Source organism: Prionailurus viverrinus, chromosome D2 (assembly GCF_022837055.1).
Source record: "Prionailurus viverrinus isolate Anna chromosome D2, UM_Priviv_1.0, whole genome shotgun sequence".
Classification (NCBI taxonomy): Eukaryota; Metazoa; Chordata; class Mammalia; order Carnivora; family Felidae; genus Prionailurus; species Prionailurus viverrinus.
Genome location: NC_062571.1, coordinates 52,350,716 through 52,377,097, shown reverse-complemented (window position 1 = coordinate 52,377,097; position 26,382 = coordinate 52,350,716). Strand labels below are relative to the sequence as shown.

The window sequence follows — 26,382 nt, the reverse complement described above, 5'->3', positions numbered from 1 at the left end:
TTGTTTTGTTTCTTAAGTTCCAAGTAGGGGTGAAATCACATGGTATTTGTCTTTCTCTAAAGGTTTTTAATAGTGTTTTTCTTCTTTCCCTGGGTCTTCCCTTTGATACTCAAAAAGATCTATACTCCTGGGGTAGTATCCTACTGTCCTCTTTCCTACGTTCTGTTCCCAGTCTAGCTCCTGGAAAGCCATAGCTCTGGAAATAATCCGCAAACAAATTTATACTAAGATGCTAATGGTAGACAAGGTTTAGTGGCTACTCCTCCCATCAGGAACTAATATTTAATAGAAAATACTTCAAACAAAAGAAGTCACCCCCAAATGGTAGAATTTGGGACACAGTCTGATGAGGAAGTTATTTTTGTTGGGCAATCTCTTTCGCAACTTCAGATAAGCTCTTGTTTACATTAACTACTTGTAAGGCTGTCTGTCCTTGGGTCAAAATGATCACCAAGTCATTAATTCCAAGTGGTGTGACAATTTACAAGTTAAAATGTTGGGAAACACCCATAATAACACATAATTCCACTTAAGTCTTCAGTCTCTACTCATTTGTGTCCATTCTCTGTGGAAGACGCCTGTGACAGCGTCTACAGCTGCCACTCTCCTTTTAATTAGAAAAAAGTTCCATGGAAGATATCTGATGTTTCAAATATGAGTGCCACAGCAGAAAACTGCTCAGAGGAACTAAGGGAAACTTCTAGCTCTTTCAGACTTTTTGTTTTTACAAATGTACAAAATCATAGCCCTAGGTAAAAAAGTACTAAAATTGCATAAAATTGTAACTATTGGCTGCATTTATGTTCTGTTCCCAGTCTACCTCCTGGAAAGCCATCACACTGGAAATATCCAGCAAACCAAGTTATACTAAGATGCTAATGGGAGACAAGGTTTAGTGGCATGAAATTGCATAAATGCAACTAATAGAAACTGCCAAAATGAGTAGCTCTATAGACTAATATTTGAGCCAATATCTACCCGAGATTAAGTAATAATTCTGATGCCAAATATACCTGTTTAAATTTACTTTTCAGGGGGGTACAGTGACTTTGGAACTCCCTTGGTACACACAGGCAATAACGTTTCTTCTAATATTCTCATAGTCAGTGTAAGCTGACTCTGGGATGTCACCAGTCACTCAAATCTTTTGTCCTGCTCTGTGACAGAAAAAAATACTCACCTTCTGGGAACTGAATTACTTAAGAATAAACATTTCTTATTTTTAAAAGCATTTTGAAGTATTATAATTTATACTTTAGAATTGTTTTTATATTCTTGGACAAGACATGGAAATCATTTCTTTTTATTCTGAGGATCTCTTTTTATCTTTAGAAGACTACAGCCAACCTTTCTTCTAATTTTTAAAGTAGTGTCATGAAAGCAGATACTCCAAATATATGAGCATCTAAATATATAGTCTAGCATTCTAATAAAAGAAAATCTGCTCCTTCAGAGCAGTATCTATTAGATAGATCTGTATCTATTAGATAAAATACGTAGTTTTCCTGCGCTGTGCTGAACCACAGGCGGCAGGGGTGGTGAGGATAGGCCCAGAGATCAACTTCATCCGAACGCACGATCTGCCTACAGCCAGTCTGACTACCATCCCAGTTTCTATGGGTCTCCATGCATTTTGGTTCCCTGAGAATCGATAAAATGTCTTTCACTTTTTTTGGACTTATTTCCCAGTTTCCCAACATTGTACATCTTATAACTTTCGGGTTATTTCTGTTGGATTTTCATAAAACCTAGGGAATATTCCAGTGGTTTGAGAGGTTTGCTCATAAGGACACGCCTGGCCTTCCTATAGTTCCCACCAGTGCTCTGACGCTGCCATGGAGCTGGAATATGGTGTCCACAGAATGGCATCCAACAAGTTCCCAGTACTTTGGATCTGTGAGAGGCTTCTAATATTCCTGCTCTACTCATAATACAGTGAGAATTTGATGAGGTCTATCTCTTTCTTGTATAGTGGATTGGTTTAAGCACTTCTGGGGGGAGTTTGAAAATGAATTTTACTTTGAACATTTCCCGATTATGCTAGAACAATTCACAAGACACTTGATTTATTTATTAAATTATGTACTATATTGATTATAGTCAGCATAAATACGTTTTTGTAGCTGGCTTACCCTTGCGATGCTTATCATCTGTTGCTCTGAGTCTCTTTGAATAATGATTTTTTTTGCAGCTATAGAAATAACGAATGGGTACTGACAGAAGGAAAACCTGCTCAACAAATGAAAACAGAAAAAGCAAAATGGTGTATTTTTAGCAAAATTATACTAAGGGAATCTAAGGTACCCCTCCTAACAATATAAAACATTACTTTTGTATTGTGTTTTACCATTTACAAAATGATTTTATGTGTATCATCTCTTTCAATCCCCACAGCCTTGTGAAGCATAGATCATTACTAGATGCACTATGCTTTCATCCTCTAGAGCAAGCTACATCGAACGTTCTGAAACGTGCTCATCACTTACATGGTTTATACAGAAAATTTCAGTTTATGAATAGTCACCTGTAGATCATTACCTGTGAAAATATGGCCGACACCAAAACCAGGAGGCAGAAGTGCTAATGAAGGAGGATTAGGACAGAAAATTCATGTGTGGAAATTATTATAAAAATCCATTATTACATGGATATTTCTGATGTGCAAGCTTCATTGTATTTAATGATGTAGTTGAATTGAATGGTTTGTATTTGTAAAGACACACAACATTATGATCAAAGGTCATGAATATAACTAACTTCCTTCCTGGATCAGAGCTGATCTTATGTTAATAAAAGAGCCACAAACTATCCCAAGAGAAATGCCTTTAGAGAGAACTACTATGGCAACCGTGACACTTCAGGAGCCAGCCTTTCACCAGAAGTGGCTGCAATCACTCCATCAGTTACAGCTGGAATCCACTCAAGTACAGTCAAACCCTGGGTGCAAAGAAGGCATTATGAGGAAAAAGGAGATAGCCCTAGTGTGAACCACAAATAAAGCAGCTTTCTCCAAGAGGCGACTGTCAATTAATAAGAGCTGTTCAGTACTAATGTGTAATAGTTTTGAATCACTAAGTGCTAACTAAAAATCTAGAAATAAAACAGGTACAATGAGCTTAGCAGGATATATAACGGTCTTATTCTGTACTTTCAAACAGTGTGTCTCAACCTTGTCCTAGTCACGCACATAGAAAAATGGTACTAAGCAAATAAACTGATGTGGCTGCTCATGGCCAAAGGTGACTTGCTCTAGGGCTCCAGGTCCCCCTCTAAGTGCAGGCTAGCTTCCCCCAAACTGAAAGGATCATAGGATCAAAACTCCCCTGTAACTCATTCTGGTACACCAATGCTGTAGCCCAGTGGTTAGAAGAGCTCTGTATTAAAAGATGTCACTGAAATATGCACAGTAACTTTTGGAATTGTTCTGTCTACAACATTACAATTATATTAAAGGTGGAGAAAAAAAGTGTCTTTGTAAAATAAGTCAGCTTTGCCAAAAGAACATCCATCAGACAGAACAAGGTCCCCAGAAACAATTCTTACCTGGTTCTGAGTGTTCAGATATGGACTGAGATATGTCCATAAGGCCAGGCTATAGTTTTGGCCAATTCTAGTAGAAAGGGTCCCTGGTGGACTGAACCAATTTATAAAGTAATCTGGGGTTTTGAGGATACTTATATCCACACTATATCTCTTAATCTCCTTTAGAATAAACACACTCTCCAGGATATCACATGGTCTGGGATTAAATTATGTTTGGGACAGTCTCACTGGTTTAATTCAAATTATGAATGTGGATATAGGTGCAGTGTATTAAAGAATTTGGTCAAGTGTTTTAAAAATCTATTATACTATTGTAGTAAATACTTTGTGGTGAAGCCCCTTTGCTGTAACACCCCTTCTTTTTATATTGTGTATAAAGGATACTTTTTCTGCAGAATAAAGTAGAAAAGGAATGAAATGTATGTGTGTATGTGCACACGTGTGTGATTGCTGTGTTAGATCAGGCACTGGCAAACTCAGGCCCGTGGAACAAATATGGCCTACCACCTGTGTTTGTATAGAAAGTTTTCTGGGACACTGATGCATGCATTTATCTATATGTTATCTAACACTGTTTTTGTGTTACAGTGGTACACTAGAGTTGGTATAGTCCAAAGAGCCAAAAATATTTACCATCTAGTTCTTTAGAGAGAAAGTTTGTGACCACTGTACTGGATGATAGCATATAGAAGAAGACGACATAAGAAACTTGCATACTAAGATACAACTTTTCCCTTCTTAAAAAGATGTTGTTAATCAAACCAAAGCCAAATTAACATGTATATAAACTCAAAATGTAAGAAAAAGATGCCTTAAGAAATATAATAATGTTTCAGGACTGGATATCCAAAGTTTATATATAAATTCATATGCAGATTTAAATTTATTTTTACAAATTTAACATCCAGTCATTGTTTTGAACAGTATTTCATTTAGGTAAGTAACCAAAATGAGCTTTGGAGCGTACCTGTGAGAGTTTCCAAAGCTCTGCCAGGTGTGGTATTCTTCCATGAGATCAATGTGATCCAATGTAGAATTATAGAAATCAGTATAAGGAATAAGGGGAGGGTGAACCAAACTGTTTGCAGTATCTGTAAAGATAAATTCTAACAATGATCTTTTCCAAAATACACGTGATTCACTCTAATAAGAACACTTTAATGTCCACGAGATAGACTTTATCTAGAAATTCCTATTTTAAGCAATTGTAGTTCCGAAGTTAAAAGGTAGTTTTAAAACTATGGTCCAAATGCAGCCAATAGTTTCTTGCTTTCATAAAATAACTTGTGGTGGGGACTAGAAGACTATAGTAAAGGGAGTACACAGACGGTCACCTTCTCCCACCACTTCCCTGTCAGTGTGTTCTCTCCTAGGAATTCTCAGGAATCAATGCAAGTTCCTGTTTCCTTATGGGTCACTACTTAGCAGGTCACGTGCAGCAGATGGCCATAACACAGAACACTGCCCAATAAAATGCATAAAGCTTTTCCATGCTTATAAATTAACTGTGAAATCTGTTATCAAAACAAGTAGATTACAACTCTTCACTTCGAAGGAAAGTTTTAAAATTTAAGAGAATGCCTCTACAGTGCTTTGAGATCCTTATAGAAACGTCCCTAATATTTCACAAAATAGAAGATAAAATCATAAAACCTACTGAGTAAAGACAACACTTTAGATGCTGATGGGATCCACCAGGAGCACTTTGTTATAGGTGGAAATTCTTCAGGCTTTGCAGGAAACAGGCGTAAGGAAATAAATTGCAGCAATCTCTCTACCAATTGTTTGAACCTCTTCTGGGATAATCTGGTAAAGATTTTGAAATAATTCCAATAAAATTCACATTTTCTATTTTGGCAATATATTTGTTAGATATCAAAGTGCATCCTGTACACATACAATTTTAGAATATCCCCTCAAATTTTATTTCTTAAATTGCCAAACATTTGAAAAGATGCAAAATCTTACCTTGAATAGTGTTTCTTGGTTAAATAAGAAATAAACACCAAAATTACTATAAAGTTAATCTTAAGCATTTCATTTTTAAGGCTTTCAATATGCAGTCGATCCTTGTTATTCACACTCAGTATTTGCAAATTCGCCTACTTGCTAAAATTTAATGGCAACCCCCAAAACTGGTATTGGTGGAGCTTTCATGTGTGGTCATTTGCAGATGTGGAGAAGGGCAAAGAACGTGAGTTGCCAGATGTGCATTTTCCCAGCTGAGGTCGAACAAAGAAACACTCTCCCTTCTTGTTTTAGCTTTCATACTATAAACAGGTATCCTTTACATAATTTACTCAGTGTCATGTTTTCCACACTTTTGTGCTTTTTGCTGTAATTCTGGTGTTTTAAAAGTTCCCAAAATGCAGTGCTGACGTTCTGTCCAGTGTTCCTAAGTACAAGGGGAATGTGAGGTACCTTATGGAGAATAAACTTGTGTTAGACAAAGTTTGTTCAGACATTATAGTGCTGTTAGTCATAAGTTCAATGTTAATGAATTGACAACTTACATTAAATAAGATATCTTTACAGAGAATGGAGATAAAGCAAGATTATGTATTCATTGGTTGATGCAAATGCTATGACCCACAGCTCACATGAACCTAACCATGTCGTGTCCCATGGGAACAATGGTTCAGTATTTGTTAATTCACTGTTAGCAGCAACTTTACAGAACACGAATATCATGAGTAATGAGAATCCACTGTATTTAAAAATAATTTTGAAAATATTTTGCCTCTAATATTTTCTCAATCATAGAGAAAAGTCACTGTTTATGTGAGTATAGTTCTATGAGAAAACATACTGTATTTTTAAAAAATTGATATTGATGGCTAATCTATATTTTATGATGATGTTATTAGGTAAGGAAAAGACACTATGTGTCTTTACTGACATAAAGATAGGAAATTAAAAAACACACACTGAAATAGTAGTATCTGAGCAAATCCAGTCACCATCTTTGAGATATATGAAAACCAATGACAGGAAGGTGAGAGCAGTGGACAGAAATCTTAACAGCTTGCACCAGCAAGTGGTTACCTGCCCTCTCTGTGGTACTAACATATATGTTTATAACTGGCTTTGAAATACTGTTAATTAGAAGATCATTTAAAGACCTGAAAACATTTAAATATATTTTGTTATAAAAGCACTAATACCAAACTTGCAACTGTACGATTATAAGAGTTCTTATTAGTATCATAGAATGATTTACTTTTTAAACCAGTGAACTAGGAAATGATGATCAGCTTCCACTAAGGTAGCTATCTGTCGTAGCAAGTGAGCATAGATGACATACGTAGATGTGTTATTAAATTGAGGATTCTGAAAAAGATATTAAAGATAATTGTGTTAAAATTTTGTTAACATGTAAAAGGAAAGACACTATGCTTAATGAGCTAAGTGGTAAATTAGGAAACTACATTTGAGATTAGGAAATACTGGGTGAAATTCTCGAAAACAATAATCTATTTGTTTGATTATTTAATTAACAGATTCTTAGATTTTGGCTATGGTACAGCAGAAAGAGCATGGGCTTTGAAATTAAGACAGATCTGGGTCTGAGGGCTGATTCTACCACTTAGGCATGTTCCTTAAACTTTGATTCTCAATTTCCTCATCTGTAGAACAGGAATGATAATACCTATCTTACTTGTTTTAAGTAGTAAAAAAGAAAATGTATGTAAGGCTCCTAGCTCAGTGGCTGTTATAAGTGATGGCAATCACTGTCATCCAATTTAAAAACCTGGTTCTTCCTTGATTAAAAAAAAATAATAATGCTGGAAAAATGAAATAAAAGCTGGTTGTGAAACTTTGGCCATTATGAAATGAGTTAGTTGCATATCTCACAAAGAACAAGGAGAGAACCATATAACAGCTTTCGACAACTTTCAGATGTTAAAGGGACACTGAAGGAGTACCTGAAGGCTAAGCAAAACCTCTAGTTATAGTTCCAAAATGTAACACTCTTCTCACGATGTGCATTTCAAAACGTCATGGAAGAAAGGATTATTATTGAAAAATGAACTGAAATTGTGGGAAATAAGAGAGCACCATGTATTTTCAAAATTGACTTACTGGCAAGCACAAATTCAAATTCAGAGAATGCCCTCAGTTGATAGCCTCACCTAGTGGTGCTCAAGCGAAGGTATCATGGGCAGAGGGGACTGCTAATTAATATACTCACTTAACAAATCTGAACAAGCTGTCATTTCTCTGGCTTTTACTATCTACATATGTTTCCTCTCTTTCTCCTACCTTTGTCTTTGTCCTCCTACTTCTCTCTTTCCCTTTTTCCATCTCTCAACTACCTCTTTTCCATCTTCCCCTTTTTTTCCATTTTTCCCTTCTCCCCTTTCTTTTATTCCTACCATGCAGGTTTCCTTTTACTGGACATAAAATTGAATTGAACACCATATCTTATTTAACATAATTTTTTCTTACCTTTAAATGAGATAAGAATATACACAAGCACCTTTTGTAAATCGTAAAGACTATACAAAAGCAGTATGCTAGCTATGTAATAACGTATTTCTTTTTCAAAAAATAATACAAACCAAAAATTGCTTTTCATTTGTATCTCTCACGAGGAAAAAGTTCATCACCTTTGTAGAGCAAATATAAGCAACCACTTTGATTTTTCCATTAGAACTCTAACGAAAGCATTTACTGAAAATGCCTAGAGAAGTCAGAAACCTACTAGTTGGGAAATACAATAAAGTTTTGGAGCCCGTTAGAACTAGTGACAAGAAAAGAGGTTGGCTGGAGGAGGAAGAGGTGCTTCCATGCTGCTTGTTACCCAATACCACAGCAGAAAGGCAAGAACTACATTAAAATTTTAATCTCCAAGATAATTTAGCTTCCCATTGTTTATCTGTTATAACTTTAATGCTCTGGTTATATTACAATCTAAAAAGTATCAATAATGTTGCCCAAAATACTACTTAGTACTTGATATCATTTCCCTTAACACTTGCATAGACCAAGATCTGAATTAGACAACTTCGATTCTTGCTTTCTTACCTGTAAAAGTATAAAATATGCTCTAAGATCATCTTTTGTTCGTGGACTGTAAAAGAAACAAGCATAATTGATTACAGATTCATATTTGATCTTATAGCATCGAACAAAAAATGATCACTACATGTTTCTGCGAGAACTGAGTTGGTAAAAGCCAAAAATGAGACTTAAGTTAATATGTATGATTACTGAGACAGTAACATTCACGATATGCTGGGAATATAGGTTCCTCTGTGCTTACCCTTGGCTGGTTCTGAAGATAACTAAAAAGTGAATTAAGTAGGCTATAAGATTTTTGGGGGTAAATATCATGACTAACTCAGGAAGGGGTTAAAAATCTATGAATAATCAACAATTTTAGAACACTTATGCTTTTGTTTTAATAAAGGATAGCTGATATCGCACTTAAAAATACTGATGCATTGAAGTAAGAAAATATGTTTGTGTTTACAGGTCTATTTCTGAAGAGATAGATCTAGAAATGTCTGCAAATCAAATCACACTTTAAATATATCTAGTATGTTTCAAATTAAATTCTAAATTAAATTCATATTTTAATACCTCTGAAAAATGACTAACTGGTAATTGTCTTCCATGTTAATCTGGATTGTCACATTATCAAATCTGACCAAGAGTTTTTGATATTCCAAAGCTGGTAAGGGTTTCTTTTTCACCCTCTTGGGATCGATTGAATACGTTCTCGCAAATACCCGGAAGTAACTTCTTGAATTAAAAATGGTTCACCTGTATGTTAACCAGATGCAATTCATGATCCTTGACTGGGTCCTTGATTGAAAAACAAAACCCAGATATTAAAGAACACTTTTGAGACAACAGGGGGAAATGTAAATGTGGACTGCATTTGAGAGAGTCCTATTAGAAAAATGTTAAATTTGTTTGGTGCGACACAGTGTTATGGTGATGTAGGAGAATGTTATTAGGGAATACACGCTGAAGTAATTAGAGGTGAAGTGTCTTCCACTTGCTAAAAAAATAATTACACATGTACTCACATACATAGGGCGAGAAGGCAAAAAGCAAATGTGGCATTAAATTGGTGAATGTAGGTGAAAGATGTACTGAGTTTTCATCATCTTTAAGTTTTCTGTGGTTTGAAAATTTTCAAAATTAAATGCTGGGGGAAAAATGGTTCCCCTCCCAGTATCTCCTTGAATTTCCTTTAAGAAAATAAAATCACTGGGGCGCCTGGGTGGCGCAGTCGGTTGAGTGTCCGACTTCAGCCAGGTCACGATCTCGCGGCCCGTGAGTTCGAGCCCCGCGTCAGGCTCTGGGCTGATGGCTCAGAGCCTGGAGCCTGATTCCGTGTCTCCCTCTCTCTCTGCCCCTCCCCCGTTCATGCTCTGTCTCTCTCTGTCCCAAAAATAAATAAATGTTGAAAAAACAATTTAAAAAAAAAAAAAAAGAAAATCACTAAATAATTATTTACTTTTCTGTTATAGTTACAAAATAAATCTAAAAACATAAACCATTACCCCAAATGTCCTAAACGACCTTTACAAAATGTGAAGCTACATAATCTGAAAATAAATATATAACATATGTATTAAAATGTGAAAAATGTATACACATATTTTTATAAAAATGTTTAGTCAATAACATTTCTTTGTAGAAGAACTATCTTGACTGAGTGAGGATTTAAACTGTTTACGCTTAAAACAAATCTAAACTATTTCTGTCTGTAATATTCTAAATAATTGTCATACTATTTTCTGAATGGGACTATTGTTATGTTTTAGAAATTATATTTGGAAGTATTTTAGGGGCGCCTGGGTGGCTCAGTCGGTTAAGTATCCGACTTCAGCTCAGGTCACGGTCTCGTGGTTCATGAGTTTGAGCCCCACGTCGGGATCTGTGCTGACAGCTCAGAGCCTAGAGACTGCTTTGGACTCTGTGACTCCCTTTCTTTCTGCCTGTCTCCTGCTCACACTCTGCGTCTCTCAAAAAATAAATAAATGTTAAAAAAAAATTTTTTTAAATGCTCAAGGCAATTCATAAATATTAAAATTCCTGGTGACAGGCGAACACTATTTTTTCCATTTTATAGCAATACCATGCCAATTTCCAATTTCCTGTCCTGGGGACTAGTAATCCAACGCAGTACACAGTTCTGCGCGCTCAAGTTGTGGTGGGAGATCACAGCTCTAGGCCAGACTGCTTGGGTTCTAGTCCTGACTCCAGCACTTACTGTGTTAACTTGGGCCATTTATGTAACTTTTCTGTAAATTAGTTTCCTCTACTGTGAAATGAAAATAATCGTATTACCCACTTCACAGGCTTGTAGTGAAGATTCAATGAGAAACACATGGATGATTGTTAGAAAGGTGCCTAGCCCATAATAGTCAGCGAGCTTTAGACCTTGTTGTTATTCTAATAAATCCAAAATAAAACAAGATTTTTGGGTAAAGACCACACGCTCCTTAGATAGATCAATGGAATTATCATTTAATGTGTCTCAGGCATGCTTCGGCAGGGCATGTGCTAGGCTAGAAAGCACTGAGTATGCTGAGCGCGGACTGAGGCCGGGCAGGGTCAGGCCCCTGGGCTTCCTCATCTCTCCGGAATGCTCCGCATGTGCTAAATCTCTCCATTTTCAGTAAAGCACTACGTGTTTGACCACAACCATACAATTCAAGGAAATTCAAACTTATTACTGGAATGATAAATTAGGAAAAATACTGTTAAGTTAAAAATCACATGAAACTACACAGTGTGATGTCAATTGTTTAAAAAAAAGGTGACTAGGAAAAAAGATGGCAAAATGTTAACATGTTATACTTTAAAAAAAATGTTTTAAGCATTTTATTTTTTTTATTTTTTGACAGCGTAGAAACAGAGTGTGAGTGGGGGAGGGGCAGAGAGAGAGGGAGACACAGAATTCAAAGCAGGCTCCAGACTCTGAGCTGTCAGCACAGAGCCCAACGTGGGGCTCGAACACACGAACTGTGAGATCATGCCCTGATCCAAAATCTGACGCTTACCCGACGAGCCATCCAGGCGCCTCAACATTTTTATGCTTTTAAATAATACTCGTAGTGCTTTCTCTAAATTTTCTGTAATAACCATGAATTTCTTTGAAAATCAGAGCAATGTTACTTAAAAATATGGAGCACATTTAACATGTAATAATTTTGATATTTTTAAATGGGGCTTAATATAAACATTCGGATTATAATTTAATGGTATTTCTTTGGCTTCAAAAGAAGCTATTATTTACATTATATCCTACTTAAATAATATCATTTTAAATAATATGGACTTTTCAAAGTATATTGTTGTGTTATGCATATCCACAGTTTCAACATTATCAATCACATGGCCCATCATTCTTTATATAACGATTCAAGATTTAGTTCTAAGAAAAAAATACTTCAGTAGCCAAACTTATATTTCCTTATATTAGAAAGAAGAAAAATTTTGCTCTAGTTACCAAGAAGTCCAAAGCTAAATTTAATGTCCACGTTATTTAATTCTAGATTACAATGTAACTACCCATCCCATTTTTGTTCCACACACATATCTGTACATAACAAATTTTATATGTAATTTTTTTAATGTTTATTTATTTTTGAGAGAGAGATAGAGTGCAAGTGGGCAAGGGGCAGAGAGGGAGACACAGAATCTGAAGCAGGCTCCAGGCTCTGAGCTGTCATCACAGAGCCCAAAGCGGGGCTCGAACTCACGAACCGCAAGATCATGACCTGGGCTGAAGTTGGATGCACAACTGACTGAGCCACCCAGGTGCCCCTATATGCAATTTCAAAGGACTCACAGATCCTCTGAAGCTCACCTATGGACCTTCCTGAGAAGTCACAAATCTCAAGTTAGAAAGCTTTGTCATAAACAGTTTATAATTTCTTTCTGATCTATGTTTTTATACCAACTAAAATTTTTTCTGAGAGTAAACTACATACATATATATTAAAGACGTATGGGATGTAGAAATTATCTGTATCAATTAGCTAAATGTTAGTTACAATTACCCTTTCCATTCTCGTAATAGGCTGTTAATGATTCCCTTTAATACCGTCTTCTGAATGTCTTGAGGCTGTAGGCAAAAGAAAATCATAAAATAATTAGGATTAACTACTTAGGTGACTTTTATGTATGTTAATTATAGTGACAGATCTGTTTCAATAGTTAAAATCTGACTTGAGGACCCAGAACTGCCACTTATGGTGATATCACTTTCACATCTGAGAGGGCTAGAGCACCAATGACATAAGATTACAATGAGAATGCTCCCCGGGATAGGTCATGCACCACCAACTGCACAAACACATACGGTGGCCCTTTGATGACCAACATCAGTATTGTATGACTGAACAACAATTTCACTCTCCCTGGATTAACAGGATAAAATCACGAGCACAAGTCCAAGAGTAGCATGTTTAACAGTATAAAATGGCTGCATATATTTAAATATATGAATACCACCAGAACCAAGTTATAATTAGCAGTTAAACCCACAATCCTATTAAGTGCAATGAAATTATGTTCAATAAAAAAATAAGACTTTTTTTCAGGGGCGCCTGGGTGGCTCAGTTGGTTGAGTGTCCAACTTTGGCTCAGGTCATGATCTCATGGTTTGTGAGCGGGAGCCCCCGATCGGGCTCTGTGCTGACAGCTCAGAGCCTGGAGCCTGCTTCAGATTCTGTGTCTCCCTCTCTCTCTGCCCCTCCCCTGCTCATGCTCTGTCTCTCTCTCTCTCTCTCTCTCTCTCTCTCTCTCTCTCAAAAAAATAAAACATTAACAGAAAGACTTTTTTTCATTGCTGGATTTGGAAAAGGCATAAAAAAAATTCCTATATAGTTTAATAATTCAAATACTAAAAAAAATCGTATTTCCATTTTAGAGAGTTTTCCCCTTGTGTTGTAGATTTAATTTTTTAGTGTCTATAAAACATTGGCAATATTCCAAGTCAAAAAAGGTCAGACAAATGTCCTAGGAGTGGAACTTTTTGGGTCACAGTATATATGTATATGCTTAAGAGTTAGTGAATAATGCCAAGCAATTTTCCAAAGTGGTGGTACTAGTTTATCCATCCCTCATCAAGGTATGAAAGTTCCATCTGCTCCACAATATTGTCAATTCATGGTAAGGTGCTTAAAAAACTTTTTACTCATTTTGAACAAATATGTAATGTTATTTACATTTCTCTCATGACAAATATTATTATGTACCTTTTTATATATATACTAAACAGTAAAGTACTCAGGTATCTATTACTTCTTTTATTTGAAAGTGTACAAGAGGTCCTAGCCAGTGCAAGATAAAAGGACTAAAGAGGTCAAAGTCTCCTTTTTCACAAATGACAGGACTGTCCATACAGAAATCCAAATAAATCTACTGATGCACTATTAGAATTAGTGAGTGAATTTGGCATGGTAAGTAAATAAAGATAAATATATGAAAGTATTTCTATATACTAGTAATTAGAATATGAATAGCAAATTACAATAGCATCAGAAAAAAATCAAGTACTAGAAATAAATGTAACAATACACAGGTAAGACCTTTATCCAGAAAACTACAAGAAATCATCAAGAAAAACTAAAGAAGATCCAAGTAATTGGAGGGATATACCATGCTTACGGATTAAAAAAATGTCAATTCTTCACAAATTCATCTATTGTACTGTGGTTCTCAAAATGTGGTCCCTGGATCAGGAGCATCAATATATCCTGGGAATTTGTTAGAAACACAAATGCTTGGGCTCTACCCAGACCTACTGAATCTGAAACTTTGTATTCTAAAAAGCCCTTCCTGTGATTGCCATACATAGTAAAGTTTGAGAACCACTATAAATTCAATGCAATGCCAGTACAATCAAATAATTTATCTTCTTTTGCTGACTAAGTGAAGCGTGATTTTATTTCAGCAAGCCTTAGATGAACTGGACACAGAAGTATTTTCTGCTTAATTCTCCTTTAATTAAAAAAATCTAATTTTCTGAGAATTCCAACTAAATTTACTATAAAATTATATCAGAATTTCTAATATAATTATGTTACAAAGTGATTATTACAATATTTCTGTGGCTGCTTTTGAAATACAGAAGAGATAGAGAGTTATGCTATTTGCATCTGTTCACAAACAATACTTACAGTATTAAGTAAGGCATCATATACAGCATTCACAAACTTAGCATTAATCCCAGAGTCTTCAATGGTATTAAATGAGGTGGTGGCATCTTTCTGCAAATTCAATTAATAAGTTTAGTGTATATATAACATTTAAGGACTGTTCTTAGTAATATCTGAGCCCTAACCATTACTTCATAATTTCTTGGTAGGATGTTGAAAAAGAACTTTCAGGGCCAAGTTGCTAAAAATAAAAATGAATGTATGAGAATTATTTTAGTCACTTTCCTTTTTAAAACTGAAAGGGTGGCGTGAAACATCACCATTAGTACAAATACAAACAACCTTTAAGATATCAGTTAAGTAATATTTATTTGTGATATGCATAATTTCAGAAATTATTACCTATAAATGTTTGTTTAAACGGCTGCTTAAGTCAATATTGGGTAGGGAAAGAGCTGAATTATCGTATCTTCTTTGGAAAATTGAAAACTAGGGGCACCTGGGTGGCTCAGTTAGTTAAGCATTTGAAGGGCTCAAGTCATGATCTTACAGTTCGTGAGTTCAAGCCCCACATCAGGCTCTGTGCTGACAGCTCGGAGCCTGGAGCCTGCGTTGCATTCTGTCTCTCCCTCTCTCTCTGCCCCTCCCCTACTCATGCTCTGTTTCTCTGTCTCTCGAAAATAAATAAAAACATTAAAAAAGTAATAAAAGAAAAAAAAAAGAAAACTAAAATTGAAAAATGTGTTTTATGTGTAATTACCTTAAATGCAGCATTTAGTTCTGGGAAAGAATCAAATGTTGTCAGATAAAAATCATGTACTGCTTTCCAATCTCCTGACGACTTAGCTTTTTCTGTATCTTCCCTAAAATGAAAACATACATCAACTATGACAGAAATACTACCCGGATAAAACAGCATTTCCTCTTTACAAATGTCACCAAGCATGTAACTTGAAATACTGAAGCCGTTCAGTATGTTCCAGTTAATGTAAATATAGTTTATGAATCTATAATTCTTAATTAGCTCATGATATCAATTCAGCTTTCCCATCTACATGCTTTTGAAAAAGGTCATTCTTGACATGCTCCTTACAATTAACACTTCCTTTCCTCCACTTCACAGCTAAGCTTCTTGAAAGATTTGTTTACATTCTCTCTCTACTTTCCCATTATCACTCAGCCCTTCAGGTATCCATTTGGACTTTCTTCAGTAGTGACATAGGTTTTAGAGTTTACGTGTTACATAGTAGATGAAATACTAGTTTTTTAAAAAGGCAACATTTCATTATTTTATCACCACCTTCATCTCCTTTTTGTCTATTTTAACTCATATTCTGTTATTTAGTGTTGCTGCCACATTGTCTACCCCTTCCCTGTTGTTTATACATTTGTTTTCACCTTCAACTTTTGTGTCTTCCCTCTTGACCAATGCCTTACAAACAGCCACGAGTCCAATTTCTCACATAAAAATATTAAAATATGGAAAGTACTAGCACGCAGATATCCATATGTCTACATATAACAGTGAGCTGAATCTTACTGAAAGTCTTTCATGGTCTTGGGCTGGTTAGGAAGAACAGGTTCTGGAAGAACTGGGGCCTTCATTTCGGATGATGATGCTTCTGTAGAGATACGCTGTTTTTGTCTAACATCAAGGCAAATTGGTGGTAGGTCTCTCACTGTGAAGTATAAAAAAAGCATTCAATGTAATTAATGGTAAAACTTTTCCAAATTATAAAATGCCAGGCTACCTCAACGTGAACAGAAAACAAATGAATTATTTAGTAATACATTTGCCTTGGGATCACATAACAGAAAACCCACCACAGTTAAAGGGCGCCTACTGTAGGCTCTATTGCCACCAGTCCCCTCTAACCCCAACTTCACTCACAACAAATATTAGGCCGTATCTTAATTAAAAGTTATCTACAGATATAATCTACTAAATTTAAAGTTTCTTTCCTTGCTCCTTTCCAGAAAGTTGTGTTTCGGGGAGTAGTTCAGTGAGACTCAATGTTTTTAATGTTTATTACCTTCCTGAATATATGCAAACCATTTATTTACATCCTCTGTAATTACTGACTGTAGTTTTAGTTTTTTTTTTTTAAAAAAACCTATTTGCATGACACTTTTCCATATTTTCCTTTTTCTTTTTGCAAATATTTGCCAGCTCACTGTTTGCTTTTTTTGTTGCATTTCATAATCTTTTAATTGCAAAACAAAACAAATACAGAAGAATCTCACAAAAGGAATGCATGGCTTAATGAATTATTAGAAGACAAATAGCTTTGAAATCATGAATCAGTTGAGTGACAGAGTCTTACCAAGCCCCTCCTTTCTCCAATTACCCAGATGTGAGCCTCTGCCTGTTTCAATTTAATTTCTGTCAAATTTTTTATCGATTTCTTCATTTCTTTTTAAATTTTAAACATTCCCTCCTTTTCATCTTCTAGCTCTCTTAGGGCATTATCTGGTAGGTATGTTTGCTTTTGTGTTCCCTCTGGTTTATTTCTAAAATTAAAAAAAATATATATTTCTAATTCTTTCCTTATAATTCTGATTTTATCATTATATAATATTTCTCTCTCTCTCCAGGATTTTCTTGGTTCTAGGTCTACTTAGATTATCTGCTATTAATACAGCCACTACTATGTATCTTTTCCCATCCTTTTACGTTTATCCTGCCTGTATTGTTATATTTGAATTGAATTTCTTACAGATGACATACAGTCAGGTCAGATTTTTAATCTACTCTGCCAATCTCTTTTTTCTGATGTATTTTAGACCATTTACAATCAATGTAATTATTGATCCATCAGGGCTTAAGTCTGTTGTTTTATTTTTTTGTTTTCTATTTGTTTTATTTTTTTCCTACCTTCCTGTGGGTTATTTTGAACATTTTTTAGAATTCCATTTTGATTCATCTGTAGTGTTTCTGAAAGGTTGCTCTAGATATTATATACATACAACTTATCATAGTCTACTGGTGTTACCATTTTACCAGTTGGAGTGAAGTATAGAAATGGTACCTTTTACTTCCCTTCACTGTTTTCTGTTTATAGTGATCTTACCCTATAGGTAAGGTGCTGTGTTTGGCTGCTTTTCAGAGGCCTTTAGTTTTCAGAGATGTGATTATCGAATGTCTTGACGTAGATTTCTTTGGGTTTATCCTGTATGTGGTTCAGTTTCTTGAACCTGTTTATGTCTCTTCCCAAATATAGGAAGCTTTCAGTCATTTCCAAGTACTTTTTCAGCCTACCCTCTTTCTCCTGTCCTTCTAAGACATCAATGACAAGAAAGTAACCTCTTTTGTTACAGTCCCACAGGTCTCTGAGATAATTCATGTGTTCCTTCTAGTCTATTTTCTGCCTATTGCTCAGAGGGGGTAACTTCCATTGTTCTATGTTCCAGCTAATTTATTCCTGTCTCCTCCATTCTGCTTTCGAGCCCATCTACTAAGCATTTTATTTTGGTTATTTTACTTTATGAATTATTAATACTTCCAAACCAATAGAGTAAATGAATATTTTTCATATCCTAAATTCTACAATAATGAAATGTACACATATAGAATTTAATTCTACTCTTATGTAATCAGGATATATCTTCAACTAAGCAAACATAGCTGTATCAATCATCACAGTAGTAACATAGCTATAAGGTCTTTCCTTCCTTATCCACTCCCCCAGTCTAGTATCTGTCCTTGCATCTATGACTAACTTCAATAAACTAGGATAAATTTCATTAGTGTCAGGGTGTATTTTAAAGTAAAATATCTTTCATATTAGAGGATACTTCAGACATGCCAATTTCTTATAATTAACAGCAATGATTTTCAAACTTTACTGTGTATCAGAAGCACCTGGAGAGCTTGTTAAAACACAGGTTACTAGCTCCTTCCCCAAGGTTTGCGATTGAGTAGGTCTGGGGTGGGGCCCAAGAATCTGTATTTCTAACATGTTACCAGATGATGCTGATGCCGCCGGTCCGAGGATCACACAGAGAAACATTGTTCAGTGGGTACTAGGAAAGACCAGTGATGCTGACAGTACAAGAGAGACGATTAAATTTCTTTCATTCAGTTCCAGAACTGATTTTTATACACTTTATTCAATATGGAAATACCCAATTTCTAGCAATTTTTACTTTAGGCATATATTGGACTGAGGTTCAATTTATTAGCAAGTAAAATTAGGTATCTCTACAAATGATATCTTGTTGTGTTTGGAAACCTATAACCATAAGAAAGAAATGGGCATCTCAGCAGCAAAGAAACAGATGATAGTCTCCTCTCTCCAACACCGGTCTTGTTACTGTTGTCTTGAGGCTCCTCTACAGTTTCTCTTCCTCTTCACCAGGCTCACCCTTTCCTATCCCTTCCCACACACCTTTCCCAACCTGGACTATAAACACCCACTATTAGATACACACAGACTCATTCAAATATAAATTAACTTATTCACTCACAAAGCGTATATATACATTTTTATACCCACTCATTTTTATTAATACCATGCTGAGGTGGAAGAAGAGTGAAAAAGTCTAGTTAGTAAGAGAGCTGGGTTTTGGCAAAGCCCGAGAGTGGGAAGATTCTTATATAAGAGAAATAGTAATGCTGAGACCGAGAGGATTATAGGGTGAGATTAGATCCAGAGGCCCAGATGGGATTTATTTTTAGGTCAGAAGGTAACTTGGACAGAAGAGTAACACAGAATGTTAACGTACTATGTAAATGGAACTTGAGTCAGAAAGAAAGGCAGATCATTTGCTCACATTAGTGAATGAAAGCCAAACTACAGGATGTGACTTTCAACTATTAAGAAAGGAAGAACAACAGCTCACAGCTGCTCTCATGTCCCTAAATACCAAGGCATTGTTTCCAGAGACAGGCTTTCAGTCTGTTCTCACAGATGGTTATTAAAGTCTAATTCAAGAGAGAAAATCAATAAATGTGGTGATGAGAGATTAATTAAATCTCAAACTGATATTATAAATAGAACAATTCTTTGTTCCATCACATGCAGGCTTTTCTGCAATATAGAATACTGTAATACGCTGAAAAAAGCCAAAATATGTTTATCAGTGAAAACCTGTCATTTTGGTTTCATTCAGCCAATACTTGGGAACAATTTGTGCTAAATTGATAAGCAGTAATCGTCTTCCCTAGCTTTTAATATAGTGCTGCCAATTTTAGTTGGTTGCTTAGAAACATTAAGTGAAACACTTGAAGCCAGTGCAAAAAGATTAAGGGTTCTGGTGGGGGCTGGAAGTATATTGCGGGGGGGGGAATGAAGATCATAATACAACTATGTATAAGGGTGTGAGATTATCAGCCAAATTTTGCCAGCTCACTCACTGTTTTCAAGAAGCGATCATAAGCTGACTCTGGTTGGAAACTAGTAATATGTGGTTTTCCACAAGTGGAGCCACCAAAATTAAGACTGACATTTTAAATTGGCCACATGATTTAGGACACTGAAGACTGTTCCTGGCCATCCAGCACAGATGGCAATGGCAGCATCAGAGGTAAACACAAGTCTCTGTGGAGGCTGGGCGTTCAGGAGGAGAACCTAGGCCTGTTCCTTATCCCTCTACTGATGGAAAGGAAACACTAGTTTAAAAGGTTTGCTGCTGGTGACACAGTGTTGCAAAATGCCATCCTCTAAGTGTCATCCCAAATAATTTACACTCAAGTAATAATAAAAAAGTAAGGACTTGGTCCCATTGTTGGCTCATTTACTCCTATAATCTTAGACATGTCACTGAAACTCCTTAGACCACACTTTTGACATTATAATATGAAAGAGATGGCGGGGGGGGGGGGGGGGCGCCTGGGTTACTCAGTCAGTTGAGCATCCAACTTCGGCTCAGGTCGTGATCTCGCAGTCTGTGGGTTCAAGACTCATGTCGGGCTCTGTGCTGACATCTCAGAGCCTGGAGCCTGCTTCAGATTCTGTGTCTCCTTCTCTCTTTCCTCCTTTCCTGCTCACACTGTCTGTCTGTCTCTCTCTCTCTCAAAAATAAATAAACCTAAGAAATAATAATGATAATATGAAAGAGATAACCTAAGTTAGTTATTCCCAAGGTTCCAAAGAACTTCAAGGACCACCTCATGGGACTGGTGCTGGTGGATATGTTTGCTCAGAGCAGCTTAGCTTTTCTCTGCTTTTAATATAATGATGCCCCAAGAAAAATTTTAGTTTTCAAAAAAGTGTTTTCTATGAAAATAAAAAATAAAAATAAGTTTGAAAACCACTAGTTTAATAATTTCTAATGTCCATCTCTACAACTACTTAAGAACAAAAGGGATAGAACTTACAAACCAATCAAAAAAGTTGAAAAAAATTCTCTATTAATAGATTGAACTATACGATGACATTATGACAGAAACTGAAGCAGCATGGAAACGTAACATGCATATGTCTTCTAAACACCTGATTTTAGTTATGATTTCCTGTCCTACAACAGGATATAAGAAAAAGTTCTAAAACAAGAGTCAAAAGACCTGGCTCCTCTTTGAGGATTTTACATTCACATAGTGTGGTCATTTTAAAATACATGGATGAACATAGGGGAAGGGAAGGAAAAATAAGAGAAAAACAGAAAGGGAGACAAAGCATAAGAGAGTCTTAAATATGGCGAACAAGCTGAGGGTTGCTGAAGGGGAGGTGCGTGGGAGGATGGGTTAAATGGGTGATGGGCATTAAGGAGGGCACTTTTGGGGATGAGCACTGGGTGTTACCCATAAAAGATGAATCACCAGGTTCTATTCCCGAAGCCAAGACTACAATGTATGTTAACTAACTTGAATTTAAATTAAAAAAAAAATAAAATACATCTATAAATCCTTTTATATTTCCCCCATGAAAAGATGGAGTCTAACTCTTCTCCCTTGGAGTACGGGCCAGCTTTAGTTAATCCTTGCTAATGAAAAACTGTGACAGAGTGATGCTGTATGACTAGGTTACGAAAGGTAATAAAACTTCTGCTTGGTTGTCTCTTTTTGGGGTGCTTGACCCTGGGGTCCAGTCACCATGCCGTGAGGAAGCCAAGCAGTCCACGAAAAGGCCAGGTGCAGGTGTTCCATCTAGAACCTATTTAAAGTCCAAGACTACAGCCAGCATCAGTCACCAGCATAGGAGTGAACAAGCCTTCAAGGGATTCCAATATTGTAGAAACCAAAACAAATAAACAAAAGCAACCTGGAAGAGTCAGAAATCATGCAGGGAGGGGAAAAATTTAAAAGCCTATCACCAGCCTTTCAGCTGGAACCGCCATCTTCTAGTGATTCGCTAAAATGACCAACTCAAAGGGAACGGGGAGAGGCACCTGCCATATGTTCTCTAGGTCTTTTAGAAAACATGGAGTTGTTCCTTTGGCCACATACATGTGAATCTACAAGAAAGGTGATGTTGTTGACATCAAGGGAATGGACATTACTCAAAAAGGAATGCCCCACAAATGTTACCAGGGCAAAACTGGAAGTCTACAGTGTTAACCCATCTTGCTGTTGGCACTGTCGTAAACAAACAAGCTAAAGGCAAGATTCTTGCCAAGAGAATGAATCTAAGTATTGAGCATATTAAGCACTCAAAGAGCCAAGACAGCTTCCTGAAACCCGTGAAGGAAAATGAGCAGAAAAAGAAGGAAGCCAAAGAGAAAGGTACTTAGGTCCAGATGAAATTTCTTGCTGTGGTATCTGAATCAGCTGAGGGCACTCAGTTCACCTCACTGCTTTAACCTGGGGAACTGCTGACAGCTGGAGAGACCATATTTCTGCCAGACATTTACTACATAGTCCAAATCACAGCTCTGTCAGATATGCCAATGGTTCTTTTGTTTCCCAGGGCTCACTCATGACCTGGAAGCCCACTGACTTCCCCAGAAAGGACTCATAAATTCTTGGGGAAGTTGGAGCCAGATTTGATTCAGAGACTCTGTTCAGACTATCGTCTCCTGGGAATCTTCACCTAATAGTGGCAATATTGTCCCTTAAACATCCGAGGTTTATGCTCGCTATTCAGTTTTTCAGAACTAAGCAGTGTGTGTGTGTGTGTGTGTCTGTATAATTATATAATTTAGGCAGTATATTGTTTACAGGAATGTATAAAAACAAAACTATTTTTTTTTAAATCAAGGGAGGGTGCCTGGGTTTGTGAGTTCGAGCCCCACGTCAGGCTCTGTGCTGACAGCTCAGAGCCTGGACCCTGCTTCAGATTCTGTCTCTCTTTCTCTCAATGTCCCTCTTCTACTCATGCTGTCTCTCTCTCTCTCTCTCTCTCTCTCTCTCTCTCTGTCTCTCTCTCTCAAAAATAAAAATAAACACTAAGAAAAGTAAATAAAAATTTAAAAAATTAAGGGAATAGTAGTTACCTCTGGACAGAAAGGCAGGGCAATGCAACTGGGGTGGGCTCAATGGGGCTTTTAAGGGGCCTGTAATGTTCTTTTTCTTGATTTGAGTGCTAAGTTCACATGCTTTCCTTTTATTATTATCAAAACCATACACAAATGTTGATGACATTTTTCTATATGTGTGATGTTTCAAATTTTAAAAAATTTGTGCAGTTACTCATGAAATAAGTAATGGAAACTCCTGCCCATTGTTATCCCTTCCCTCCAATGTAACTGCTTGTCGTATTATCACTCACACTTACTGAATTTCATAAGGCACAGAAGTGAATGCTTTAAAAAAATTTTTTTAACATTTATTCATTTTTGAGAGACAGAGACAGAGCGTGAGTGGGGGAAGGGCAGAGAGAGAGGGAGACACAGAATTCGAAGCAGGCTCCAAGCTCTGAGCTGTCAGCACAGAGCCTGATGTGGGGCTCAAACCCATGAACTGCGAGATCATGACCTGCGCCAAAACTGGACACTTGACCAACTGAGCCACCTAGACGCCCCATAACTGAATGCTTTTAAATGCTTTTTTTCATTAATCCTTACAAACTTATGAGGTGGTTTCTTTATTACGCTATTTTATAGATGGAAAAACAAGCACAGAGAGGTTAAATAACTTTTCCAGGATCATACAGCTGGTAAGTTACAGAGCCAGGATTCAAACACACCCTGACAAGTCATAACATCCATGTTTTTTCCACTGTCCAATAATGCCAAACCTTCTACCATGTAGGAAAACAAGTAGCAAAACTAAAGCCTAAAGTGCATGGAAGTAGGGGCTGGTAAACTGTGAAATGTCAAACAAAACTCAGCAAGGATCGAACAAAATCAGTATGTTAGAAAATTAACCCTTTAAATCATAAAACTTTGAGGTAGAAGATATTTTCAACACATAACGCCCCACTTCCTCACTCTATAAATGAGTAAAAGAAGGCTCACGAGCGCTATGTGTAATGTCTAAGGTCGCAATGACAATTACTGGTAGTAGTTAACTCAAAAATTCAATTCTTATTTAATATCATAATTTACAATGTGTGGATACCAGGCAGTGATAAATGAGCTACAATTTGAAGGATCCCTCTCTCAATTCAGTACTTTTATTGCTTTTGATTACTTCAGTAGTGGCAGGCAACTGAAACAGAAAGAGACCAGAGTGGATTAGTCATAACAGGTGGTGTTTACATCATTGTCTATAGGGTGACTTTTCTGAACATTTGGCAAAAATAAAATGGAAGGTGGGAGAGAGAAAGGAAGAGAGAGGGGAAAAAAATCCTCTGACTCATAGGACTTTAGCCACCAGAACCAAATATACTGCAATATATTCATTAGTTTTTGGAGATGTACTTTTTACTAAGTTCAATGATGTTTATGTTTGTAAAACTGCAACAAAAGCATAGGCGAAATGTTCTCTTGTGGGTCTACTTATAAAAATATTAAAAAGTCCTTTTGATGTGCTACTGGACATATCTTTGAAAATTTATTATAGGGATGAGTCTGACATTCCAACAGGGAAAACTGACCAGAAACCCAGAAAAAAACAGTCTCCCATGTATTTCTGCACTGAGTAAAGACACCATGTACCGTGGAGGCTGGATCCTGATGCACAGATGTATTAAAAACTCAAGGAGATTGTAGATGCATTTGCTCTCAGACCCAACAATCCCACTTCTAGGAATATCCTAGAAACACTGGCATATGAACAAAAAGACACGTACAAATTCATTCAGTGTGACATTGTTTACACTAAAAGAATGGACACAACTCATTAAATTTCTTTTACTATCATCTTATTAAATAAGCTATAGTATGTCCAATACAGGGGAAGAAAACTATAAAAAAGAATAAGGGTGCTCTTTATGTACTGATACAGAAAAACACACAGGATACACGAACTAAAAAAAAATAAGGTGCAAGACAATGCACATGCAGTTACTTTTTCTTTAAGAAAAGGTAGGAAGTGAAAATGTGTATTTGTATTTGATTTCATTTCCATAAAGAAGCACAGGAAAGAATACAACAGACAGCAGGGAAGAATGTAAAACTGAGACGTCCAAAACGTAACTTACTTTTTATAGTACTGATTTTTGAAACACACAAATGTGCTTGCTACCTATTCAAAAAATTACCTTCAGTATAAAAAATAGAAAGGATAGATAGCCCTTTCCCTCTCCAAAATAGAGGCTTAAGGAGCCTACGGACTAGTAAAGAGACAGATGAATAAACAAATAAATGCAGCAAGGCACTCTGAGTTCATGATAGATGTACTTCTCCCCTAGGTAGAGTTAGGAAAAGTCAAGTCCAAGGTACGCACTCTGACCTAGGGAAAGATTTTGGAGACTTAGTCCAAAATCAGTTCATTCTCCCCAGAAACCTGGAAACGGGGTCATCTGAGGCTTTGGAGATACTTCCAGGGTAAGATTCCGAAAGCAGCTATTTCAGATCCTTTTCTCTCTCCCAGATGGCAAGTCCTGCGCTGGATTTCTCCTAACAGCTTGTGGCTCGGTCGGCCTCTGAAGCCGCTGTTGGAGAAACCGTGCAAACTCTGTGGTGCTTCACCTGCTCACCTGTGTAGAGGTCGCAGGTCTCCGCCACACACAGCTCCACCCACCATTTGAGCTGAGGACCACTCTGTGTTTCCCAGAGCTATTTCAGAGGGGCAAAGCTCACAGGACGCCTTTCTCCGGAGTTACGCCTAAAACTGCAGAGCTCACGGTGTCACCTCAGGGCTCTTCTAGATTAAACTCACCAAATGCACTGAGCCGGAGAGGGACAGTGACCCTGAGGGAAATGTCAGGGTTCCTGTCTACTCTTTTCTGAATTACCGGAAGTGCAAAGACATTTTAAAAGATACGGGGAGGATACTGCTTCATTTCTTTTAAATCTTTCTGTGCTGTTTAAAGATGTTTTAAGTAAGTCTGAAAGGGGACATAACCACTTTAGAAAGGAAGATACAAAAGAATAAGAGAGAAGGTAGTGCTAATCCCCCTCCACCATTACTTACCACTTATATTGTTTCTCTGAAGATGTATCATCCCTAGCAGCTGTTGTAGTAGGTAAAACTCCTACACTTCCCTGATCTCCAAAAGGACAGCCAACTCGACACACATACCTAGTCATGTGATCTCCAGGGAGGAAAGGCATCCCTCAGCTGTTAGGTAAACCCACGCTGGGCTTTTGCAGCTTCTCTAATACCACTTGAAGATCAGATGGGGAGACAAGCTGTTAGAGAATACCCAGCATAGGTCCTGCTACCAGAGGGAGGAAATTGTAATAACTGCCAAGAATGATGCATCTTTGAGGAAACCATCTTACT

The 26,382-nt window shown here is 36.7% G+C and overlaps 1 protein-coding gene across 4 annotated transcripts in view; it reads right to left on the bottom strand.

Moving 5' to 3' along the window:
• Positions 1 to 26,382, bottom strand: part of HECTD2 (HECT domain E3 ubiquitin protein ligase 2) — a 78,188-nt gene that overhangs the window by 25,852 nt on the left and 25,954 nt on the right. For all 4 annotated transcript variants that reach the window (XM_047826103.1, XM_047826102.1, XM_047826104.1 and 1 more), the window contains exons 3-11: positions 16,213 to 16,351; positions 15,433 to 15,535; positions 14,694 to 14,783; positions 12,570 to 12,634; positions 8,572 to 8,617; positions 6,764 to 6,873; positions 5,201 to 5,349; positions 4,511 to 4,634; positions 2,133 to 2,229 (exon numbers count right to left, since the gene is read on the bottom strand). In XM_047826103.1, coding sequence (XP_047682059.1) covers positions 2,133 to 2,229; positions 4,511 to 4,634; positions 5,201 to 5,349; positions 6,764 to 6,873; positions 8,572 to 8,617; positions 12,570 to 12,634; positions 14,694 to 14,783; positions 15,433 to 15,535; positions 16,213 to 16,351 — 923 coding nt within the window. The remainder of the gene's footprint in view (positions 1 to 2,132; positions 2,230 to 4,510; positions 4,635 to 5,200; positions 5,350 to 6,763; positions 6,874 to 8,571; positions 8,618 to 12,569; positions 12,635 to 14,693; positions 14,784 to 15,432; positions 15,536 to 16,212; positions 16,352 to 26,382) is intronic.